The sequence below is a fragment of the Lipomyces doorenjongii genome (genome assembly GCF_038497915.1).
Source record: "Lipomyces doorenjongii strain NRRL Y-27504 unplaced genomic scaffold V1508scaffold_13, whole genome shotgun sequence".
Lineage (NCBI taxonomy): Eukaryota > Fungi > Ascomycota > Lipomycetes > Lipomycetales > Lipomycetaceae > Lipomyces > Lipomyces doorenjongii.
The window spans coordinates 268,327-285,666 of NW_027118080.1; the positions used below are offsets into that span (position 1 = coordinate 268,327).

Below are 17,340 nucleotides of genomic sequence, written 5' to 3' on the forward strand. Positions count from 1 at the left end.
AATCGGTGTAAGTGCATACACGCTGTTGCACTTGAGTCGAAGTTAGCCGGCTCGCTTGCTCGAAGGGCAGCCGCCACCAGCCAAATCATCCGCAGTCCTAGGATATTACCGCGACGCTTCGATTTGAAGACCACCAACAGTCGCGTTGTTCACGATGGCTGATCAGAAACCGATTACTACGACGACTATTTTTCTGTTCATTCCTAATCTCATCGGATATGCCCGCGTCGTTCTCGCACTGGGGTCGCTGGCCGTCATGAGGTACCATCCGAAGATATGTATGTGTCCACTTCGTTGAACGTCTACATTCCAATTTGACAGTCGATATGTATTACTCGGTAGAAGAGACAGATATATAATACAAGTATTAATTGGTCACTTAGGCACTTGGCTCTATGTAGTGTCATGCTTGCTAGACGCATTCGACGGGGCAGCCGCTCGGAAATTCAATCAATCCACGAAGTTCGGTGCCATTCTCGATATGGTCACTGATCGCTGCACAACCTCCTGCCTCATTTGCTTCTTGTCTTCGAGGTATCCTAACTGGGCTATCTTCTACCAGCTGTTGATTAGTTTAGGTACGTACAGATAATTCGTAGTTGGTACCAGTTGGAGCTGTCGTGGAATCTTGGTGATTGCACCAGATAGTGTGTAGGGCTTACGAGATTGCAGATTTGGCATCGCATTATATGCATATGGTCGCAATGCTCGGCAGTGGTCAGCAGAGTCACAAGAAGGTCGGAAAAGAGAGAGGATGGTTTTTAAACCTATATTACACCAACACAGTGAGTCAGCTGAAATTCGACTGTGAAGCCGCAAATTTGCTAATAGTCTTAGCGCGTCCTCTTCATTTTCTGCGCCGCTAATGAACTGTTCTTCGTTGCACTTTACTTGTACAGTTTTCCACCAGCCACTCCGCCATATCTTGGATCTGTTTACGGCATTCCGCTCTCTTATGCCACTATCATGGCGGTCGTGACATTCCCGATCTGGCTCGGCAAGCAGGTTACTAATGTCATCCAGATGGTTCAGGCTGCACAAGTTTTAGCTCAGGTTGACGTGGAGGAGCGTAATGGCAAGTTGGCCGCCGGGAGTGCAAAAAACAAGTAAGGTCTAGAAAGTTTTAGAGACTGCGTATGTTGATAGACACGAGGATGCGACGACATGTGAAGTTTTGGTGCAATGGGCTGTAGCATTTGTCGGTGATCATGTGTTCCAATCGCGTGCACGTGCAAGACTGTGGCAGGACCAGTACTGATCACTTTTAATATTGGAGATATGCAGTATCAACTGTTTATTTGCGGTGCATGAAATGGAGTTTCAAGTGGGAGTTACCCGAAAGTAGGGTACGAATAGCTTGATGGGATTAGAGAAATTAAAATTATTATAGGCTTGCGAATCATTTAACTTCTCTTGTTATCAACAATTCAACATTGGGTCATGTATTTCATATTATAATTTTCGCTTTGTTCAATTTTCATATGTACCATGATCTACTGATAACTACGATCTAATTGCTGTTAATGGTATTAATTCATATTGTTATGTAAATAAGTCTCTATAAAATTATTCCTGTTTCAATAGATACAAATTGAGCTCCCTGTCATACAAGTACTATCTGACCACCATAGAACCGCCAGACGAGCAGCGGACCGGCCATTGTCCCCGGGGGACAATGCAAAGAGTGACCATCGATGTAATGATACCAGTACAAGGTATCATGAGCATGTCTGCTTACAAGTTTCTCGTCTCGCTTCTTGCATTGGTAAAGGTACAACGCACGTGACGAAAGCGGTGATTGGTAATTACCTCCACCCTTGTGGAGATCACGATATGCCTAGGATAGATTTCCTCCATTGTTTCTCAGCATCGTCCGGCGATCCAGTAATCGCCACGACATCACCGACATACTTTGCAATGCTTTCATCGCCCTTAAAAAGATCCACGTTTCCGTCCGCAACAACAATAGTAATTGGGTCGTTTCCGTCCAAGGCTATGTGTCGTAAAATCGGCTTGACAGACTCAGCTTTGGACACCTCAAACACGTGTGTCGGATGAGCCACATACGCCCGCTGTAATTCTTCCACTGATGGGAGCAATGAACTTGCGCAGAGATTTGTCGGGTATATTATAAGTAGATCAACGACTTCTTGTGTGGACGGCGACAATATATTTCGATTAGTAAATGTCTATAAATGATTAGCAGTCTGCTAGACGATATGCCCTGTGCGTGTACCTCAGAGATAATAAGAGCCACTTTTTTCCGCTTTCCACTACGCTTCGTCGCAGCCTTGACCTCAGTAGTATCCACTAATGCGTCTGGTTGTTGCGAACTTGTGTTCCACCACTGTGATATTGGTTCAGACAAATAATAATAAGCTAACGACGTCACCATTGTTGCCGCGACGATACCAGCAACAATAGGAAATCGCCGTAGGCGAGATGACTTTGGCGCATTGGAGAACGACATTTTCAAGACAGGCCCATCAATCCCGTATACATCTGCTGGCAAATCGGCATTTACCGGTTACTAGGCAAGGTTGATATTGCTGATTGAACGCATTGTCTTACTAATAATGATTAAGGGTTAGGGTGCGGTGACAATATGGAGAGTCTTTAACGGGCTCCAAAAATTGGGGTCCCAATTAATTTTCGCATTTTGAATTTGGGCCCAATTAAATTTTGCTTGCAGCTAAAGCCGCAGCCCCAAAAATCACCCTCCAAGAGTATTGCACAGGCATTCAGGTCGATGCCAGCATTGCGTTTTTTGGTTGAATGAAGGCCGATGGCTATAGCGCTGGAAGAGAAGGGTCTAAATAAAGACCGCTCAAGCTCCTCACTCATCGTATAATATACTCTAAAATACTCTATCTTTGCTATCCACTGTTGAGATTAGTAGGTGATGTATACACGACCGCAAGGCCTTACGGAACGCTGAACTGAACGTAAATGTACTAAGAAATTCTTATTCTCGCGAGAATGTAACTTGTACTCTGACACTAGTGATTTCATGAAAACATGAAGTCCCTACTTCGGGACAGATAATCTTGAGGCACATAAATTCCTATTATCGTTCTTCTGCTGTCATCTCCATGGAGCTTCTGAGTTTATCCAGATATAAATCTGCATCAAACGACATACTACCATCCGGATATTGCCAGACTTCCAGTGCTCAAAATCGTTCATTTGAGCAGTGCCGACGTCAATGCGGCGAGGTTCGCTCCACTCTCTACCAGGCGCAAAGAAGTCAGAGCCTGTATACAGATAGCAGTGAGTTGTCTGTTTATTGTAGGTTGTAGTATTGCGTGGGCAACTCGTGAGGCGACTGGCCATTGAAACGTCGCTGGAACACGCAGAGAAAACTTGTTTTGGCACCATTTCACGGGACGTTCTTTGAGATCTGGCGGCCATCTGTTCGGCTAAATTGCTCCGAACTTAACGTAATAGTGTTTCCGATTAATGCTAGACCAAAAAAGGGAAAGGTTTGGCGAAGCCGAACGTTAAATCTGAAAATGCGAAAACGAGAATTTTTGAATTTTTGACGGCAGTTTACGACGTGCCCATGTATTCCTTGTGCGTGGCTTTGCAACCTTCTTTTTCGGTCTCTCGTAATCAGGACATTCGCAATACTCTCGCCATACACTTTACGCTGGACGTATCCTTTAGTTATCATTTAACTTTTTGTTTTTCTTTCGGGAGGTGAATGATGCCACATGTGAGCTTCTATTAATAGAGCTCGAAAGATACGGACTAAAGCATTGCCATCAAACGGCATCTGTAAATTTACCTACTTCCTGATTGTCAGAGAAATCTCGATTGGGTTTCTAAGACTGTCTATTTGTTTTGTTTCGCTATCTTGATTAAGTCACGTTGCGCTCCTTCCCTTGACTGTTTTCCCACGAAGATTACCTTCGTGTGTTGACGAGTTATTCGCGTCCTATTTGTCGCGACAATTGCTCTTGTGACCAAGAGATTTCAAGTCGCAATTTCAGGGAATACAAGGTTGGATATCTATCCTACACATCTGCAGCCCTTGTTGAGACGTAATACAGCGTTCGATTCGCAATGGACAACCCATCTTATGAAGAATTCCTTCGTCGCCAGCAGGAACAGCAAGAGCAGCAGCAGAAGCAAAGTCAACGGCAGCAGCAGCAGCAACAACAACCGCAGCTTTACAGCACATCAATGTCCGGATATATTCCACAGTATACTGCTCCAGAGTCTCAAATGCTTCGAGACGGCGAAAACTACCTGTCCGACTCCCCCTTGCAATCATTTTTCGGCTCATACAGTGGCAGCAGGAATTCGACTGTTGCGCAGTCTGGGCAACCCTACGACGCATATACGGCACAACCGTCGAGTAGTATGTTTGGATTGCACCCTCAAATGAGCCACAATGTGTCAGTTGCGCCGCAGCCCGTCTCGCAGTACACCTTTATGGCGCCTTCGACTCCGTCGATTTATCAACCACAGCCACAGTCACAGCCACAGATGGAGTCAGATGCAAGCCACCTAGACAGATTGAGTCCGATGACGTCATCTCAACCACAACAGACGCATATCAGTCTTCCAAATCCACAACCTCAACAAAGCCATCCATCGCCGCAATTGCAGCTGGATCAGACTCAGTTCTACGGAAGTTTGAACGGTGTGAATCAGCAGCAATATGCGCCAGTTTCGACGTACCAGCAGCCGCAAGTCCGGCTACCGTATTTCACGTCCTTCCTTAGCGGGGAGCAATCGTCGCAGTATCTGAATCCTCAAGTTTATAATTCTTATCGGGCCCCGTCTGGCACTGTGCGAGAAAATGTTACATCAGAGAATGTGTCGCACGGAATTGACAATGTTACCGCGCTATCTTCCATCTCGCCTGCTGATATGTCACTGCCCTCACTTCACCTTCATCAGGCTGACAACGCGCCTGTGCCACATTGGCCCGTTCCACCAATGCCTGCGTCCACAGTTTCCGGGCCAGCTGATGCGATAAAGACTGAGAAGAAAACTACAAAACGAACTGCGTCGGCAGCATCTGCTGATCGACCTCCACCTAGGAAGAAGGCAACTAAGAAAACAACTGCTACTGCTGCTGATGCTACCCCGATGCCCGTTTTGCAGTTACCAACAGTTCCAACAGCGATGGATGCTGCTACTGGAATGGTACATCATGTGGAGTCTACACTACAGTCGGGCCAAAGTTTGGCTCCAGCAGCAACACCCTTACCATCGCAGCAGCTAGAAATGTCCGCACCCGTTGCAACCTCTGCGTCCCCTCCAGTTCCTGAGAAGCCCAAGGAGTTGTCTATCCTGCTGGAAAATGATCCAGTTACCGCATTACGTCTGCGTGTAGCCACCGCTTTTAGAAACTTGATGGATGATATGCGGCTATTAACGGACCGTCTTGTCGAAATCATGTTATCTATCCCAGAGGAGGCATACGGCGTGAAAACAAAGTTTGATCTGCGCGAGGTCTACTTGAGTCAGCTGACAATTTTGACCGGATCAAGTAAAGACGTCTGGAATGCACTGTCGGAGAACAATCTCTGTCTTGCGCGAATTAGAAATTGGTTGGTGAATGATTATAAGTCCAAGCGATTTGATAGTGCGAAACCAGTCTTAGCGGCGCTGGCGAGAATGCCGATCAGCCTGGAGCAGTTGAAGCGAGTTAAAATGGAAAAGGTGCTATTATTCTTTGAAGGAAAGGGTAATGATGCATGCAAGGAAGTGTCACGGAGAATTCTGAGTCGAGCGAAGAATATCGGAGGTATTATCATCTACCGTGATCTTCACTGAGACTGAAATTGCTAACCTCAGGTCAGACAAAGATACGTTGTCAGAAAAGCCGGGATCGCCTAAGAAGGAGGCAGAGGCTGCGGATAGCAAGGCTGTGGTGGATGCCAAAAAGGTTCAGATTCCTCGAGCAAACCCACTGTCCGGATTTACAATTCCGAAGAAATCACACGCTACTGCTCCCTCGACGGCTCCAAAAACGCCGGCTACTAGTAACACTACATCTAATACAGTCAAGACTGAACGACCGTCTGGTAATACCAGCTTTTTCCAAAGTTTACAAAAGAAACCTGGCGCTCCTGCGAAGTCAGCAGCTCCGAAGCCTCCAGAGGAGAAGTAAGGCCATTTCTGAATACATATTGGTAATCAAACTAATGCCACTTAGGAAGCCAGTGTCGTCTGCTCAGCCCTCAACGCCAGCTCCTTCGGCTGCACAACCTCGGATTTCGAGTCTCTTCACCGCCTTCCGAAGTGGGCCTAAATCAGAAGAAATTTCAGAAAGCTCGACACCTGAGCCAGTACGTCCACGAAAGAAGCGGAAAACTGTTGCCTGGCGTTCGGATGCCGATCTTGTGGAAGTGAGATATTTCGAGACCGACCCTAGCGAGCGTGCATTGAACGTGAGTGATACAGTTCATGAGCGGTATCGTAATGCTAGAGAGCTCGATATTTCTGAAGGCCGTACTGCGTTTAAGAAGGGTCAGCACATTGCAGATATTGAGTACGAGGTGGAAGAGGACGAGAAATTACTTTGGTATACCCCAATTGGTAAGTGCGAGTTTTGTAGACGTTGTTGAACGTTTATTAACAGTTGTAGATATTAATTTCGTCAAATGCGAGCGCTTTACTGGGAAAGAGTTGGAGAAAAATATGTTTCGTCATGGCGGTAGCAAACTGCCAGAGAGTACAGAAGCGATTATTCAGAAAGAGCGAGAGTCCAATGTCCTTCTTGCCATGTACTTCACCGAGGCAGATATTCCACCCTCGCCATCGGAACCGGAAAATGAAGCAGACCTGGGTTCAGTTGACTCACCAGGAATAAAGGAGATTCCGGTTCCGCAGCCTACTCGGCTCTCCTGGATGATGTTGCTTGTTAATAATGGCAGCTCTCCACATCCTACCTCTGTTTCTTCAGTTTCGGTAGCTGCTACAACGCCAGCTGCACCTATTCAATCTACGCAATCCTCTGCAACGCAAGGATTTGTCACTCTACAGGCTCTCCTCCCGTTTTTGGCACAGGCGCAAGCACAGCCACCACAGGTGCAAGCTCCTCAGTCGCAGTCGCACACGCAGCAAGTACCTGATCTCACAGCTTTGGCAGCGATGTTACAGGCAGCTGGTGGATTGTACGGGGCTGGAACAGCCGCCGCTAATGGCTCTTCTAGTTAGTCGCACGTTACGAATGACGTTGTATAGTTTAGATCTTTTAGCATAGCATTTTGGCTGGGTGTTCTATGTCTTATGGCCTTGTACTTCTATGTAAATATTAGCTATCCTGTGTACTATAACTATCTACGTGGCCAACAGCTTTGATGGAATAAAGTTTGCAGTCATCGATGTAGATATTTTGGCTCTGGAGGTTCAAGAAAATTGTACTATAAACGAATGATTGAATATAACATTTTTTCGATAATATATACTGTCATAAACCTTGAGTTCGGGCGATACCATTGACGGGTGTTTCTAGATTAGGTGGAGATATGTAATACGTTGCGATCATAGTTTCTGGTTGGGAAGTGTCGTCGCGGCGTCTCGAGACATCTCAGGTCATTTTGACACGACACCAAAACTGGCACCTTCTGTCAACTAGGCGCATATATTAACTATTCGCCAATCACTCGCGTCTTGCATCTGTAGTGATCCCGGTATTGGGTTATCCATTTTTATTTTGCGACGACAACGTCTAGGCGCGCGCGGCTTGTCACTATAGTAACGAAATAGCAACGGACCAATCATCAGTGGCCTCGGCTTCACCATCGTGTTAGAGCGACCCACAAATGGCGCTTCAGTCTCCGTCATCTATTCCACGGCCAACGAAGAACCTGACCCTTCGTGACCGGCAGATAGGTTGGTACTTTGTTTAGATGGAGTGATTGGTAGTAACGAAAGCATGCAGCGGCCATCGAACGGTTGCTGAATTTAAACAAGGATAAGCCCGTTAGCGTTGGTGCCGTTGGAAGCGATGTCCCTATAGCAAATGGATCCGAAAATTCTACATCTGCAAATAACGATGACCCAATTTGGAAAGTGTTAGTATTCGACAAGTTCGGTCAAGACATCATCTCTAGTGTGCTGAGGGTGAATGATCTGTTCCAAGTAAGCGGCATAAATATTTGCTAATAGTAGTGCTGGTGCTAATAAATTATTGTAGAATGGAGTTACAGTCCATATGTAAGCTTCAAGGCAGATAATTTAATCGATATGTGCTAACTACGTCCAGGCTACTCAGCTCGGACAGGTATCAGATTCCAGATGTTCCAGCAATATACTTTGTGTCGCCAAATGCGGATAACGTCAAAAGAATTTCGCAAGACTTAAATCAAAATCTATACGAATCAGCATACATCAATTTTATCTCTTCTATCCCCCGATCTCTTCTCGAAGACTTTGCATCACAGAATATCAACACCACTCATATGATATCTCAGGTGTATGACCAGTATCTTAATTTTATTGTCACTGAACCCGATTCGTTCAGTTTAGCACTTGATAAAGTTTATTCGACGCTTGCCAGCCCAAAGGTTAAGGATGAGGAGATTGAGGCTATTATCGACAAGATAGTGATCGGATTGTTTTCGGTAGTGGTGACAATTGGCCAAATTCCAATTATCCGATGCCCAAGAGGCAATGCGGCAGAGATGATCGCTCAAAAGCTCGATCAGAAGTTACGAGACTATGTGATAAATTCTCGAGATAGCACGTTTAATACTCAGACTCAGAATCTCCAACGACCAGGTGTGCACACTATTTTCCATCTTGTCGGTCTAATCGGCTAACAAAATAGTTCTCATCATTTTTGACCGCAATGTTGACCTAGTGCCTCTATTTTCACATTCGTGGACATATCAGTGTCTTATTCACGACATTCTGGAAATGCGACTCAACCGAATTCGAGTGGATTCCGATGATGGCAGCGGAAATGTCTCCAAGAAAGGATATGATCTAGATCCTAAAGATTTTTTCTGGGCGCGTAATGCGGCAATACCCTTCCCACAGGTAGCCGAAGATATTGACGCTGAGCTGACTCGATATAAGCACGACACGAGCGAGATAACATCTGCAACTGGTGTTAACTCGATTGAGGATGTAAGTCAGCTAGATTTGAATGCCAATGCCCAGCATTTGAAGACAGCCATCAGCGCTTTGCCGGAGTTAACTGCGCGAAAGCAGACCTTGGACATGCATATGAATATTGCTACTGCGCTGCTCAAGGGTATTAAGGAGCGGGGATTGGACACATTCTTTCAAATGGAAGAGAGTATCACACGACAGCCGAAGCAGGCTATCCTAGAGGCAATAAATGATCCTGAAAGAAAGAGTCCTGAAGATAAGCTTCGATTATTCCTAATTTACTACATTTCGCTTGACACGACTATCTCTGCCGCTGATATGGCTGAGTACGAGCATGCTCTAGTCGCTGCTGGTTGCGATATATCGCCGTTAGCTTACATCAAGAGGGTGCGAGAGATCACGAGAATGACCATGATGGCCAGCGCGCCATCGAATGCTGGCCAATCGTTGGGGCCATCTGCTGGAGGTGGTTCGGCCGACAACATTCTTCGCGGATTTAGCAGTATTTCCAACAGACTTACAGGTCGTCTAAAGGATGGTGGGCTCTCCGGGGGATTTGAAAACTTGATCTCTGGAGTAAAAAACTTCCTTCCTTCACGCAAGGACTTGACGATTACAAGATTGGTGGAGAGCATAATGGACCCTGGATCCGGAAGCTCGTCTACGACGGATGATTATTTGTATTTTGATCCGCGAATGGCTCGCGGCGCTTTGACGCGTCCTCCTCCACGGAACCGCACAAGCTGCTCAGAGGCGGTCGTGTTTACGGTTGGCGGTGGAAATTTCTTGGAATATGGAAACCTGCAAGAGTTTGCCAAGCGAACTGGAAAGCGGGTCGTCTATGGCAGTACGCAGTTGTGCACACCAAAACAGTTCGTTGATGAATTGGCCGAGTTGGGACGGGCTTAGAGATAATGCAGGTGAATGCTATATGTAGTTTACTTAGGATCATGCTTGACGTGAACTTGTACCTTTAATAATTCAATTTGGCATCATATCTTACAAAAAGGTGCATATCTATCTACAAGTGCTTCTCGGTGATTTCCAAATTCTTCATTTCTTCTTCCTGCGCCCATTCCTCCACTCTGTCTAGTAAAGCTTGTAATGAAGTTCCATCCATGCATCCATCCAAATCGTACATCGTAAATCCACATCTGTGATCTGTCACTCTATTTTGTGGGTAATTATACGTCCGCACTTTGTCACTGCGGTCTGTAGATGCTACTTGCGAAGATCGCGACTGTCGCTCGTGAGCCACTTTCTCTGCATGTTCCTTTTCAGCTAGTCGAGCACGAAGAATCATGAATGCCTTTGCCTTATTTTTGTGCTGTGATCTGCTATCTTGCATTGATACAGTGATACCCGTAGGAATATGTGTCAGCCGGACGGCCGACTCCGTAGTATTGACATGCTGGCCCCCTGCTCCTCGAGCTCGCATGATATCGATTCTGACCTCGCCAGGCGCGAATGATCGCTCCGCTTCATTCGAGTCTTCGCCTCCACTATCCAATTGCGGTAACACGATGACTGCAGCTGCAGAAGTATGCACCCGGCCCTTGGACTCAGTAGCAGGAATACGTTGTACACGATGGACCCCTCCTTCGAATCGGAAACGCTCGTACGCGCTCGACTCCTCAATTAACAGCATACCTTCCGTAATGCCGTCCGCCCCGGAAATTTCGTTCGCGTTTAAAATTGAGTAGCGCCATTTCTTTAGAGTACAGTATGAGACGTACATATTCATTAAGTCCTTGGCGAAGATAGCGGCCTCCGCGCCACCTACGCCTGGTCGAAATTCCAAAATACAGGGATATGAAGCAAAAGGATGTGTTGAAACTAATGCCTTTTTGATTCTATTTGTAAGGTCGTGCAATTGCTGCTTGATGTCTTCCATTTCTTCCAATACGTCCACTCTGAGCTCTATCGCTTCAGGGTCTTCCGAGACAGACAGTTTGTGGAGGTCGTCAAGGGTCGGTACAAATTGCTCATACCTGGCTAAGTTACTTGCTAGCCCATCTAAACGCGCCTGCTCGAGAGCTTTTGCGGGATCGTAGCCGTCATCGGTCAGTGATTTCGACAGCTTGTCGCGCGCGGTCCGCAGAGACTGTGCTTTGGCAAGGAGCTGTGGATGCAGCTTATAGTCGGCTACAGAATTGTAAGCTATCCAGTACGCGTCAGGCCATGCAAGAGTGCGAAATACCTTCTTCCAGACATGTGCTGAAATACCGTGAGAGTGGAAAAAATGGTACGCACGGTTTGCGCATCTGCGGTGCCAATGGCCGGACGACCGCCCGGAACATACTCATCTCTGAACATTCAATGTGGCGGCAAATATCTAAACCTGCAATTTGTAAAGGACAGCACTCATAGTATTCAATAACTGCGGACTAACTTCAAACTGTATAAAATAAAATGTCTGCATTATACCCCAGTCAGCCAAAACTAACTTTGCCGCTTGGAATTACCCGGAGTAGAAGTCACGTGGCAGTGGTTCTTCCGTCGTTCTTCAGATCCCAATTTATCTGCGGTTTACAAAAAACACAATCATTAATATGTATCCCTCCATTTGTTATGTGCATCCCTCAAATTTGCCACCAAGTACCAGAAGATATGATCACTTATTAGTACTGCTTGAATAGTTGAGTAATGTTCTTGAGTTCGTCTGGTTACTCGGAGGTCAGTGATACTGAAGTGCAGGCTGATCATCGCTATGCCTGCATTGCCTGCCACTCGTAACATTTGATAAATCACACTTGAGTATCTGACGTTCCTCTTTACAACATACGCACTAATTTACCCGCTGATGGCGAGAACGGCCGGCTGATTTTTCGCCGAACTTCTGGAATCAACCGACTGGCCATTCTCTTGTACTTCCCGAGTGGTGCATATACGAACACTTCTCCGGGTAATTGAATGCAACTCAATGACGGGGAAGAGTTTAACCGAGACGATCAATGATAGACGATGGCAACAACATAGTACGTTATAATTTAAATTGTTAATATCTGAATGCGGGGTATCGGGCGTAGTAGCCGAGCCGTATGTGCTGATCCGTGTTTCATCTCGTCTTGAGGCCCGGCTGCTGCCGGTCGCACGAACATCCCCTCGTTTGTTCTAATAGAGTGTGCCGCGGCATCATTTTCCTCATCGGGAGTCAATCACGATAAGTTCTTTTCGTCACTTTGGACACATATCGCTGTGGGTCATCCATCCGGCGTTGCTATCTGTTATCTAGGAGTCGCGTTTAATTCTTTGTAACCAATCGCTGTTGGAGTGCTTTGCGCACCATTCTACTATATCGTTGACGGTGACTTGGTAGTTAGAGTGACAAGCGTCTGCTATCTTTGTCAATATGAAATCTGGCAGATAGAGCCAGGTGACTGTCGCAGCAGCAAGTCGGGGTTGATGGCGCCGGCGACAGGGATGAGTTGCATATTGCAGCAAACAAAACAAAACGGGCAAAGTTTTCTTTATAGTACACTATTGCCGCTTACTGTCATCTATGTTTTACATATTGCTAAATAACTAATGATGTTTTATTGAGTGATCAGTCAATTGCTCTTGTTGGGATGTGGATGTCACTTGGTACGTACTCTGGCCACTAGCTTCTGCGTTGGTTGGACGCGTGATTTCTCGGGTGTGATTAGGCTATGCATAATTGAAGCTATGCTACCGATGGTTCATGGACCGCGGTTGTCCACACTTTTTCTCCAAGCCGATGTTGGGCAAAGTTCGTATCTCTTGCACGGTACGTGTTTGTGCATGATGCGCTATCTCCAGACAAATCTCACTTCTCAAGACCAAGAAATGTACTGTCGATTTTACTGGAACCTAAAAATGCGGGGATGCTGGATCAGATATATAGCCGTCTGAGCTTCCGACTAGGTTTATGTTATGTCGTGTATTGCCAGCAACATGTACTCTTTACCACTTCTTTTTATTGCTCTGACGACCTTGTCGCTCCTTTTTGGTGTTCCGCTGACTGGCGCATCATCATTATCTGTACCTACGGGAACTGCTGCCAATTGGCGTAGTCGGTCAATCTACCAGGTTGTGACTGACCGTTTTGCACGAACGGATGGATCGACGACATATTCTTGCAACACAAACGACAGAACGTACTGTGGCGGTTCGTATCAGGGTATAGTCGATAAGCTTGACTACATCCAAGGTATGGGCTTCACGGCCATCTGGATTTCACCCATTGTGGAGAATATTCCTGACGACACTGGATATGGATATGCGTACCACGGATATTGGATGAAGAATATCTACGCGTTGAACACGAACTTCGGTTCAGGCGAAGATCTGATCGCACTGGCCACAGCGTTACATGACCGCGGCATGTACCTGATGGTTGATATCGTCGTCAACCACTATGGATTCTCTGGAAATCACGCGAGTGTGGATTTCTCTGCCTATACTCCATTCTCGTCTTCCGACTATTTCCATGCCTTCTGCTGGATTACGGACTACTCAAACCAAGCGAATGTTGAGGAGGTATGGAACTAGATCTAGGTTTTCTAAAGAGTGAATGTAACGAGTATAGTGCTGGCTTGGCGATGACACGGTTCCTCTTCCGGACGTCAACACGCAACTTGACACTGTTAAGAGCGAGTATCAGTCATGGATTCAGAACCTGGTCTCAAACTACTCGATTGACGGGTTGCGCATTGACACTGTCAAGCATGTGCAGATGGATTTCTGGGCGCCGTTTCAGGAGGCTGCTGGGGTCTACGCCGTTGGCGAGGTATTTGACGGCGATCCGTCATATACATGCTCGTACCAGGAGAATCTCGATGGTGTTCTTAATTATCCAGTCTATTACCCCGTCGTGTCTGCATTCGAAAGCACTAGCGGTTCAATCTCGACGTTAGTGAACATGATCAACACGCTCAAATCTGGATGTCCAGATACTACTCTGTTGGGATCCTTCATGGAAAACCATGACAACCCACGATTTCCGAGCTACACATCGGACGAGTCGTTGATAAAGAATGCAATTTCGTACACGATTCTTGCGGATGGCATCCCGATTATCTACTACGGTCAGGAGCAGGGCCTTTCCGGTGGCGGCGACCCAGCCAATCGTGAAGCGCTATGGCTCACTGGATACGATACTAGCTCGACTCTATACACGCACATTGCGTCTCTGAATCAGATCCGCAACCATGCGATTTACATAAGCGATACCTATTTGACGTACCAGAACTGGGTTATTTATTCGGATTCCTCGACGTTGGCGATGCGCAAAGGCTTCGACGGCAATCAGATCATCACTGTGCTGTCGAACCTCGGATCGAGCGGAAGTTCGTATACGCTCACGCTCTCTAACACGGGGTATACTGCGTCGAGCGTTGTGTATGAAGTCTTGATGTGTACAGCTGTTACGGTTGATTCGTCGGGTAATTTGGCCGTTCCGATGGCTAACGGGCTGCCGAAGGTGTTTTATCCAGAGTCGCAGTTGACTGGGTCTGGAATTTGTTCATTGTAGGCCCTGAATGAGGAAAGATTGTAATAGGCCGCAGAGAAGTTAACAATGAATAAAGACGCCTATTATGCAGATCTGGTGATAGATCCACGATTCAAAACACTGCTACTGCAGAGAGAATCGGGAGAACGACTATTATGAACGTTATAAGAAGGATAAGACAGCTGCTACACAAACAATATCCCTTGGGAGCAAAATGGCAAGAAGCACTTGTGTGACATCGATGAACATTCCCTGAGGTCGCTGTAGAGTGACTGCTTGTAGAGGAAGGGATTTGCTAGCGTTGCGTGGGCACTTGTTTGAATTAAAAACGTGAAAGTATTGTACGCATACGTACGAATAAATTTAGTGGCGTTCGCATTAAGCAAGGAGCCTTCAACGTATTCGCATTCGCATTCGTAGTCAAAGTCGTATTCGAGCAGGGAATACGAACTGCGAATACGACCAGTGAAAATATTGTCGAATACGAAATATTCGTTGCTTCCAATGCGGTCGTGTCCAATCCCAGACTATTCGACTACACGGATGGAGCCATGTCGTCGAAAGTTCATGCCTGTATTTGAAATTGTTCAGTTGCGAGGTTAGATTTGGAAAACATACCGCGCATCGGGCTAGGGCTCATAATATGAGCTGCATGTAGGGCAGACGAAATTAATTTGTTGAGCGGGAGACGCCCGGCGGATTAGAATTACACGTGACCCTACGAGCAATGCTGCAGACCATAAGCGGGGTCAAGCAGCCGACCCAACAACGGCCAACACGAAGCCGCACGCCGCACCCCACGCAGACTTACTACGGGCACCAGTGGAAGTGCAGCTATGAACAATACAGATCAGTTAATACGTATTATATTTAATAAAAGCATAGGTCTAAGAATTGCCAGCAATGCCAAATCCTAATACATATAACAACGATCACTAATCCGTTCCATAATAAGCGCCCAGCGCTTACAGCACACTTACCGCACTGCTGCTGGCAGAAGAGCCAAACGGATAGATGCCAGCCGGTCGCTTTTTGAGCAGCGCGAGAGGGACAATTCCAGACACGTGCATGTCTGGTCCGTAGACCTCCATCGGGAGAGAAAGTTCCTCGCTGCAGGACTTAATCAGACGGAGACCTTCTTGCCAGTTAGGCCCACCGCGGCGGACGTACATCTTCACGCCATGAAGGTGGAGTTGGGACTGGTAATCCTTGAACGCGCGAATAATGCCCTTGAATGTCGAGCCGACCTGTGTGAAGTTCGCGATACCACCGCCAATGAACAACACTTTTCCACCTTCCACGGGAGTACCGCGGGTCATCAGATCCAGCACAGTCTTCGCGTACTCGTAAGTTTGCGTCTCCGTAGGTGCACCAGAGTATTCACCGTAGTTCGCAATGTCGTTCGCGTAACCGGCAGAAGCGATGGCATCGGCGTACACGACGGACGCACCACCGCCCGCGACGAGCGTCCACACTCGGCCTTGCGGGTTGAGCACAGTAAGCTTGAGCGATGCACCGGTTTTGGCATCAAGCTCGGCGATGTAGGCCTCCTCGTCCGAAAGCTCACGACCGAACGGCGCAGGGAAAACCATTGGGGGACCGGCATCGATGTTGGTCGAGACGCCGTTCTTGGCAGGAGTGATCCCGAGAGCAGTAGGAGCTCGGGCACCTGCCCATTTGGCGCCACACTCGAACTCGGCTGTTTGGTCGAGCTTGGCCGCGAGATCAAGATAGTGGACCTCGACACCAGACGCGGTCGGGATGACGACGAGAGGGTTAATCTCGAGGTACGTGAATTGCAGATCGACATAGACAGCGTACAGGCGGTTGATAAAGTCGACAAGCGTAGCATGCTGCGCCTCTGGCACTTTGGAAAGGAGAGTGGAGATTATAGTAGCATTCGTCGGGTATTCCTTCTCGAGATCGACCGGGATCAACAGTTTAGAAGCCTTGGAGTCAACGTCACCGACATCGACACCGCCCTCGTGATAAAACAAAATCCAGTCGCCCTGCAGACGTTAGATTGATAACACCCGGAATTACACTCAAACAATACTTACTTCACGAACAGAGTTAATGTTGATGTAGTATTCTGTCTCTTGCGGATGGGGAACGAAAGGCTCGACGAGGAAAGTACGCAGGTAGCCGGGGATGCCCTCGACAACGAGCTTCTTACCTGCGCGGGCCGTGATCCAGTCGCGAGCCTGCTGCCAGGTGACGTTCAGCGAGAGCAGACCGGACTTGCCACGACGCTTGATCAATTGATCAGGCTTCGCGACGAACTTGGCACCCGGCGCGAGCAGCCAGCCGTAGGTCGACTCGGCAGCATCTAGGACGGCCTTAACGGTTGCTGGGGAGTCGTCAGGGAAGGTGAGTGACGCTAGGCGCGGGGGAGCAGGCACAAACTCGGTCGAAGTGCCTTCCTTTGTGAGCAGCGGTGACCGCGGGAGAAAGTAGGAGAGTAACGCCTTTCCGTCGGCCTCGTGGATGGACTTTGCGGACATTGTGTGGCTGTTTGTGGGTGTAAGTGTAGGTATTGATGGGCGTTGTGTTTGGTTGAGAGCACGAACCGGCACGCCTCACCACTTAAGAAGTCGCTTCGTTGACCACGCGTTGCAGCCAGGGTAAGGGCAACGAACGCGAGCCAGGCACCGTGCTGAGCACTACTGCGGCGACATGCTGACGTCTGCGCAGAGACGTGCTGGGCTGTGCGGAATGTAGTCGTGCTGAGAATGTCGTCTAAAGTATATACCGTCACGCCCAGCGGAGGGTGCCCCAATCGATTCTTT

General features: G+C 47.5%; 7 protein-coding genes across 7 annotated transcripts; 4 read left to right on the forward strand and 3 right to left on the reverse strand.

Annotated features, from left to right (window-relative positions):
• The first annotated feature begins 79 nt into the window (after window positions 1–79).
• Window positions 80–1,603, forward strand: V1508DRAFT_413892 (CDP-alcohol phosphatidyltransferase-domain-containing protein). The gene is made up of 4 exons (XM_066939850.1): window positions 80–278; window positions 384–578; window positions 673–785; window positions 838–1,603. Exons 1-4 carry the CDS (start codon window positions 155–157, stop codon window positions 1,108–1,110), a joined length of 705 nt encoding a protein of 234 aa, XP_066797107.1. The 5' UTR covers window positions 80–154; the 3' UTR covers window positions 1,111–1,603.
• V1508DRAFT_438319 (uncharacterized protein) lies at window positions 1,406–2,534 on the reverse strand. The gene is made up of 2 exons (XM_066942172.1): window positions 2,237–2,534; window positions 1,406–2,189 (listed from the first exon to the last, which is right to left on the reverse strand). Exons 1-2 carry the CDS (start codon window positions 2,468–2,470, stop codon window positions 1,827–1,829), a joined length of 597 nt encoding a protein of 198 aa, XP_066797108.1. The 5' UTR covers window positions 2,471–2,534; the 3' UTR covers window positions 1,406–1,826.
• Window positions 2,535–3,605: 1,071 nt separating this feature from the next.
• V1508DRAFT_413897 (uncharacterized protein) lies at window positions 3,606–7,416 on the forward strand. The gene is made up of 4 exons (XM_066939851.1): window positions 3,606–5,761; window positions 5,817–6,123; window positions 6,173–6,555; window positions 6,605–7,416. Exons 1-4 carry the CDS (start codon window positions 4,066–4,068, stop codon window positions 7,174–7,176), a joined length of 2,958 nt encoding a protein of 985 aa, XP_066797109.1. The 5' UTR covers window positions 3,606–4,065; the 3' UTR covers window positions 7,177–7,416.
• Window positions 7,417–7,459: 43 nt separating this feature from the next.
• Window positions 7,460–10,098, forward strand: V1508DRAFT_367886 (Sec1-like protein). Its single transcript, XM_066937398.1, has 5 exons — window positions 7,460–7,854; window positions 7,904–8,103; window positions 8,159–8,178; window positions 8,228–8,742; window positions 8,792–10,098. The coding sequence occupies exons 1-5, from the start codon at window positions 7,785–7,787 to the stop codon at window positions 9,985–9,987; spliced, it is 2,001 nt and encodes a 666-aa protein (XP_066797110.1). The 5' UTR covers window positions 7,460–7,784; the 3' UTR covers window positions 9,988–10,098.
• Window positions 10,044–11,560, reverse strand: V1508DRAFT_413903 (uncharacterized protein). Its single transcript, XM_066939852.1, has 2 exons — window positions 11,279–11,560; window positions 10,044–11,223 (listed from the first exon to the last, which is right to left on the reverse strand). Exons 1-2 carry the CDS (start codon window positions 11,382–11,384, stop codon window positions 10,100–10,102), a joined length of 1,230 nt encoding a protein of 409 aa, XP_066797111.1. The 5' UTR covers window positions 11,385–11,560; the 3' UTR covers window positions 10,044–10,099.
• Window positions 11,561–12,993: 1,433 nt separating this feature from the next.
• V1508DRAFT_396342 (alpha-amylase) lies at window positions 12,994–14,572 on the forward strand (the record flags this gene model as incomplete). The annotated part of the gene is made up of 2 exons (XM_066938095.1): window positions 12,994–13,578; window positions 13,628–14,572. 2 exons carry the CDS (start codon window positions 12,994–12,996, stop codon window positions 14,570–14,572), a joined length of 1,530 nt encoding a protein of 509 aa, XP_066797112.1.
• Window positions 14,573–15,401: 829 nt separating this feature from the next.
• Window positions 15,402–17,100, reverse strand: V1508DRAFT_383676 (uncharacterized protein). Its single transcript, XM_066937747.1, has 2 exons — window positions 16,612–17,100; window positions 15,402–16,560 (listed from the first exon to the last, which is right to left on the reverse strand). The coding sequence occupies exons 1-2, from the start codon at window positions 17,053–17,055 to the stop codon at window positions 15,517–15,519; spliced, it is 1,488 nt and encodes a 495-aa protein (XP_066797113.1). The 5' UTR covers window positions 17,056–17,100; the 3' UTR covers window positions 15,402–15,516.
• Window positions 17,101–17,340: the final 240 nt, after the last annotated feature.

Excerpts from the sequence above, each read along its gene's own strand:
- V1508DRAFT_383676 (XM_066937747.1), bottom strand. The coding sequence starts at position 17,055 with ATGTCCGCAAAGTCCATCCACGAGGCCGACGGAAAGGCGTTACTCTCC. Across the intron at positions 16,561-16,611 it reads ACATTAACTCTGTTCGTGAA|GGCGACTGGATTTTGTTTTA; the intron begins GTAAGTATTGTT and ends TAACGTCTGCAG.
- V1508DRAFT_413897 (XM_066939851.1), top strand. The coding sequence starts at position 4,066 with ATGGACAACCCATCTTATGAAGAATTCCTTCGTCGCCAGCAGGAACAG. Across the intron at positions 5,762-5,816 it reads TCGAGCGAAGAATATCGGAG|ACAAAGATACGTTGTCAGAA; the intron begins GTATTATCATCT and ends ACCTCAGGTCAG. Across the intron at positions 6,124-6,172 it reads CCGAAGCCTCCAGAGGAGAA|GAAGCCAGTGTCGTCTGCTC; the intron begins GTAAGGCCATTT and ends AATGCCACTTAG.
- V1508DRAFT_438319 (XM_066942172.1), bottom strand. The coding sequence starts at position 2,470 with ATGTCGTTCTCCAATGCGCCAAAGTCATCTCGCCTACGGCGATTTCCT. Across the intron at positions 2,190-2,236 it reads TGGCTCTTATTATCTCTGAG|ACATTTACTAATCGAAATAT; the intron begins GTACACGCACAG and ends AATCATTTATAG.
- V1508DRAFT_413892 (XM_066939850.1), top strand. The coding sequence starts at position 155 with ATGGCTGATCAGAAACCGATTACTACGACGACTATTTTTCTGTTCATT. Across the intron at positions 279-383 it reads GAGGTACCATCCGAAGATAT|GCACTTGGCTCTATGTAGTG; the intron begins GTATGTGTCCAC and ends TTGGTCACTTAG. Across the intron at positions 579-672 it reads CCAGCTGTTGATTAGTTTAG|ATTTGGCATCGCATTATATG; the intron begins GTACGTACAGAT and ends ACGAGATTGCAG.
- V1508DRAFT_367886 (XM_066937398.1), top strand. The coding sequence starts at position 7,785 with ATGGCGCTTCAGTCTCCGTCATCTATTCCACGGCCAACGAAGAACCTG. Across the intron at positions 7,855-7,903 it reads CCTTCGTGACCGGCAGATAG|CGGCCATCGAACGGTTGCTG; the intron begins GTTGGTACTTTG and ends GAAAGCATGCAG. Across the intron at positions 8,179-8,227 it reads AATGGAGTTACAGTCCATAT|GCTACTCAGCTCGGACAGGT; the intron begins GTAAGCTTCAAG and ends AACTACGTCCAG.
- V1508DRAFT_413903 (XM_066939852.1), bottom strand. The coding sequence starts at position 11,384 with ATGAGTATGTTCCGGGCGGTCGTCCGGCCATTGGCACCGCAGATGCGC. Across the intron at positions 11,224-11,278 it reads CAGCACATGTCTGGAAGAAG|CCGACTATAAGCTGCATCCA; the intron begins GTATTTCGCACT and ends ACAATTCTGTAG.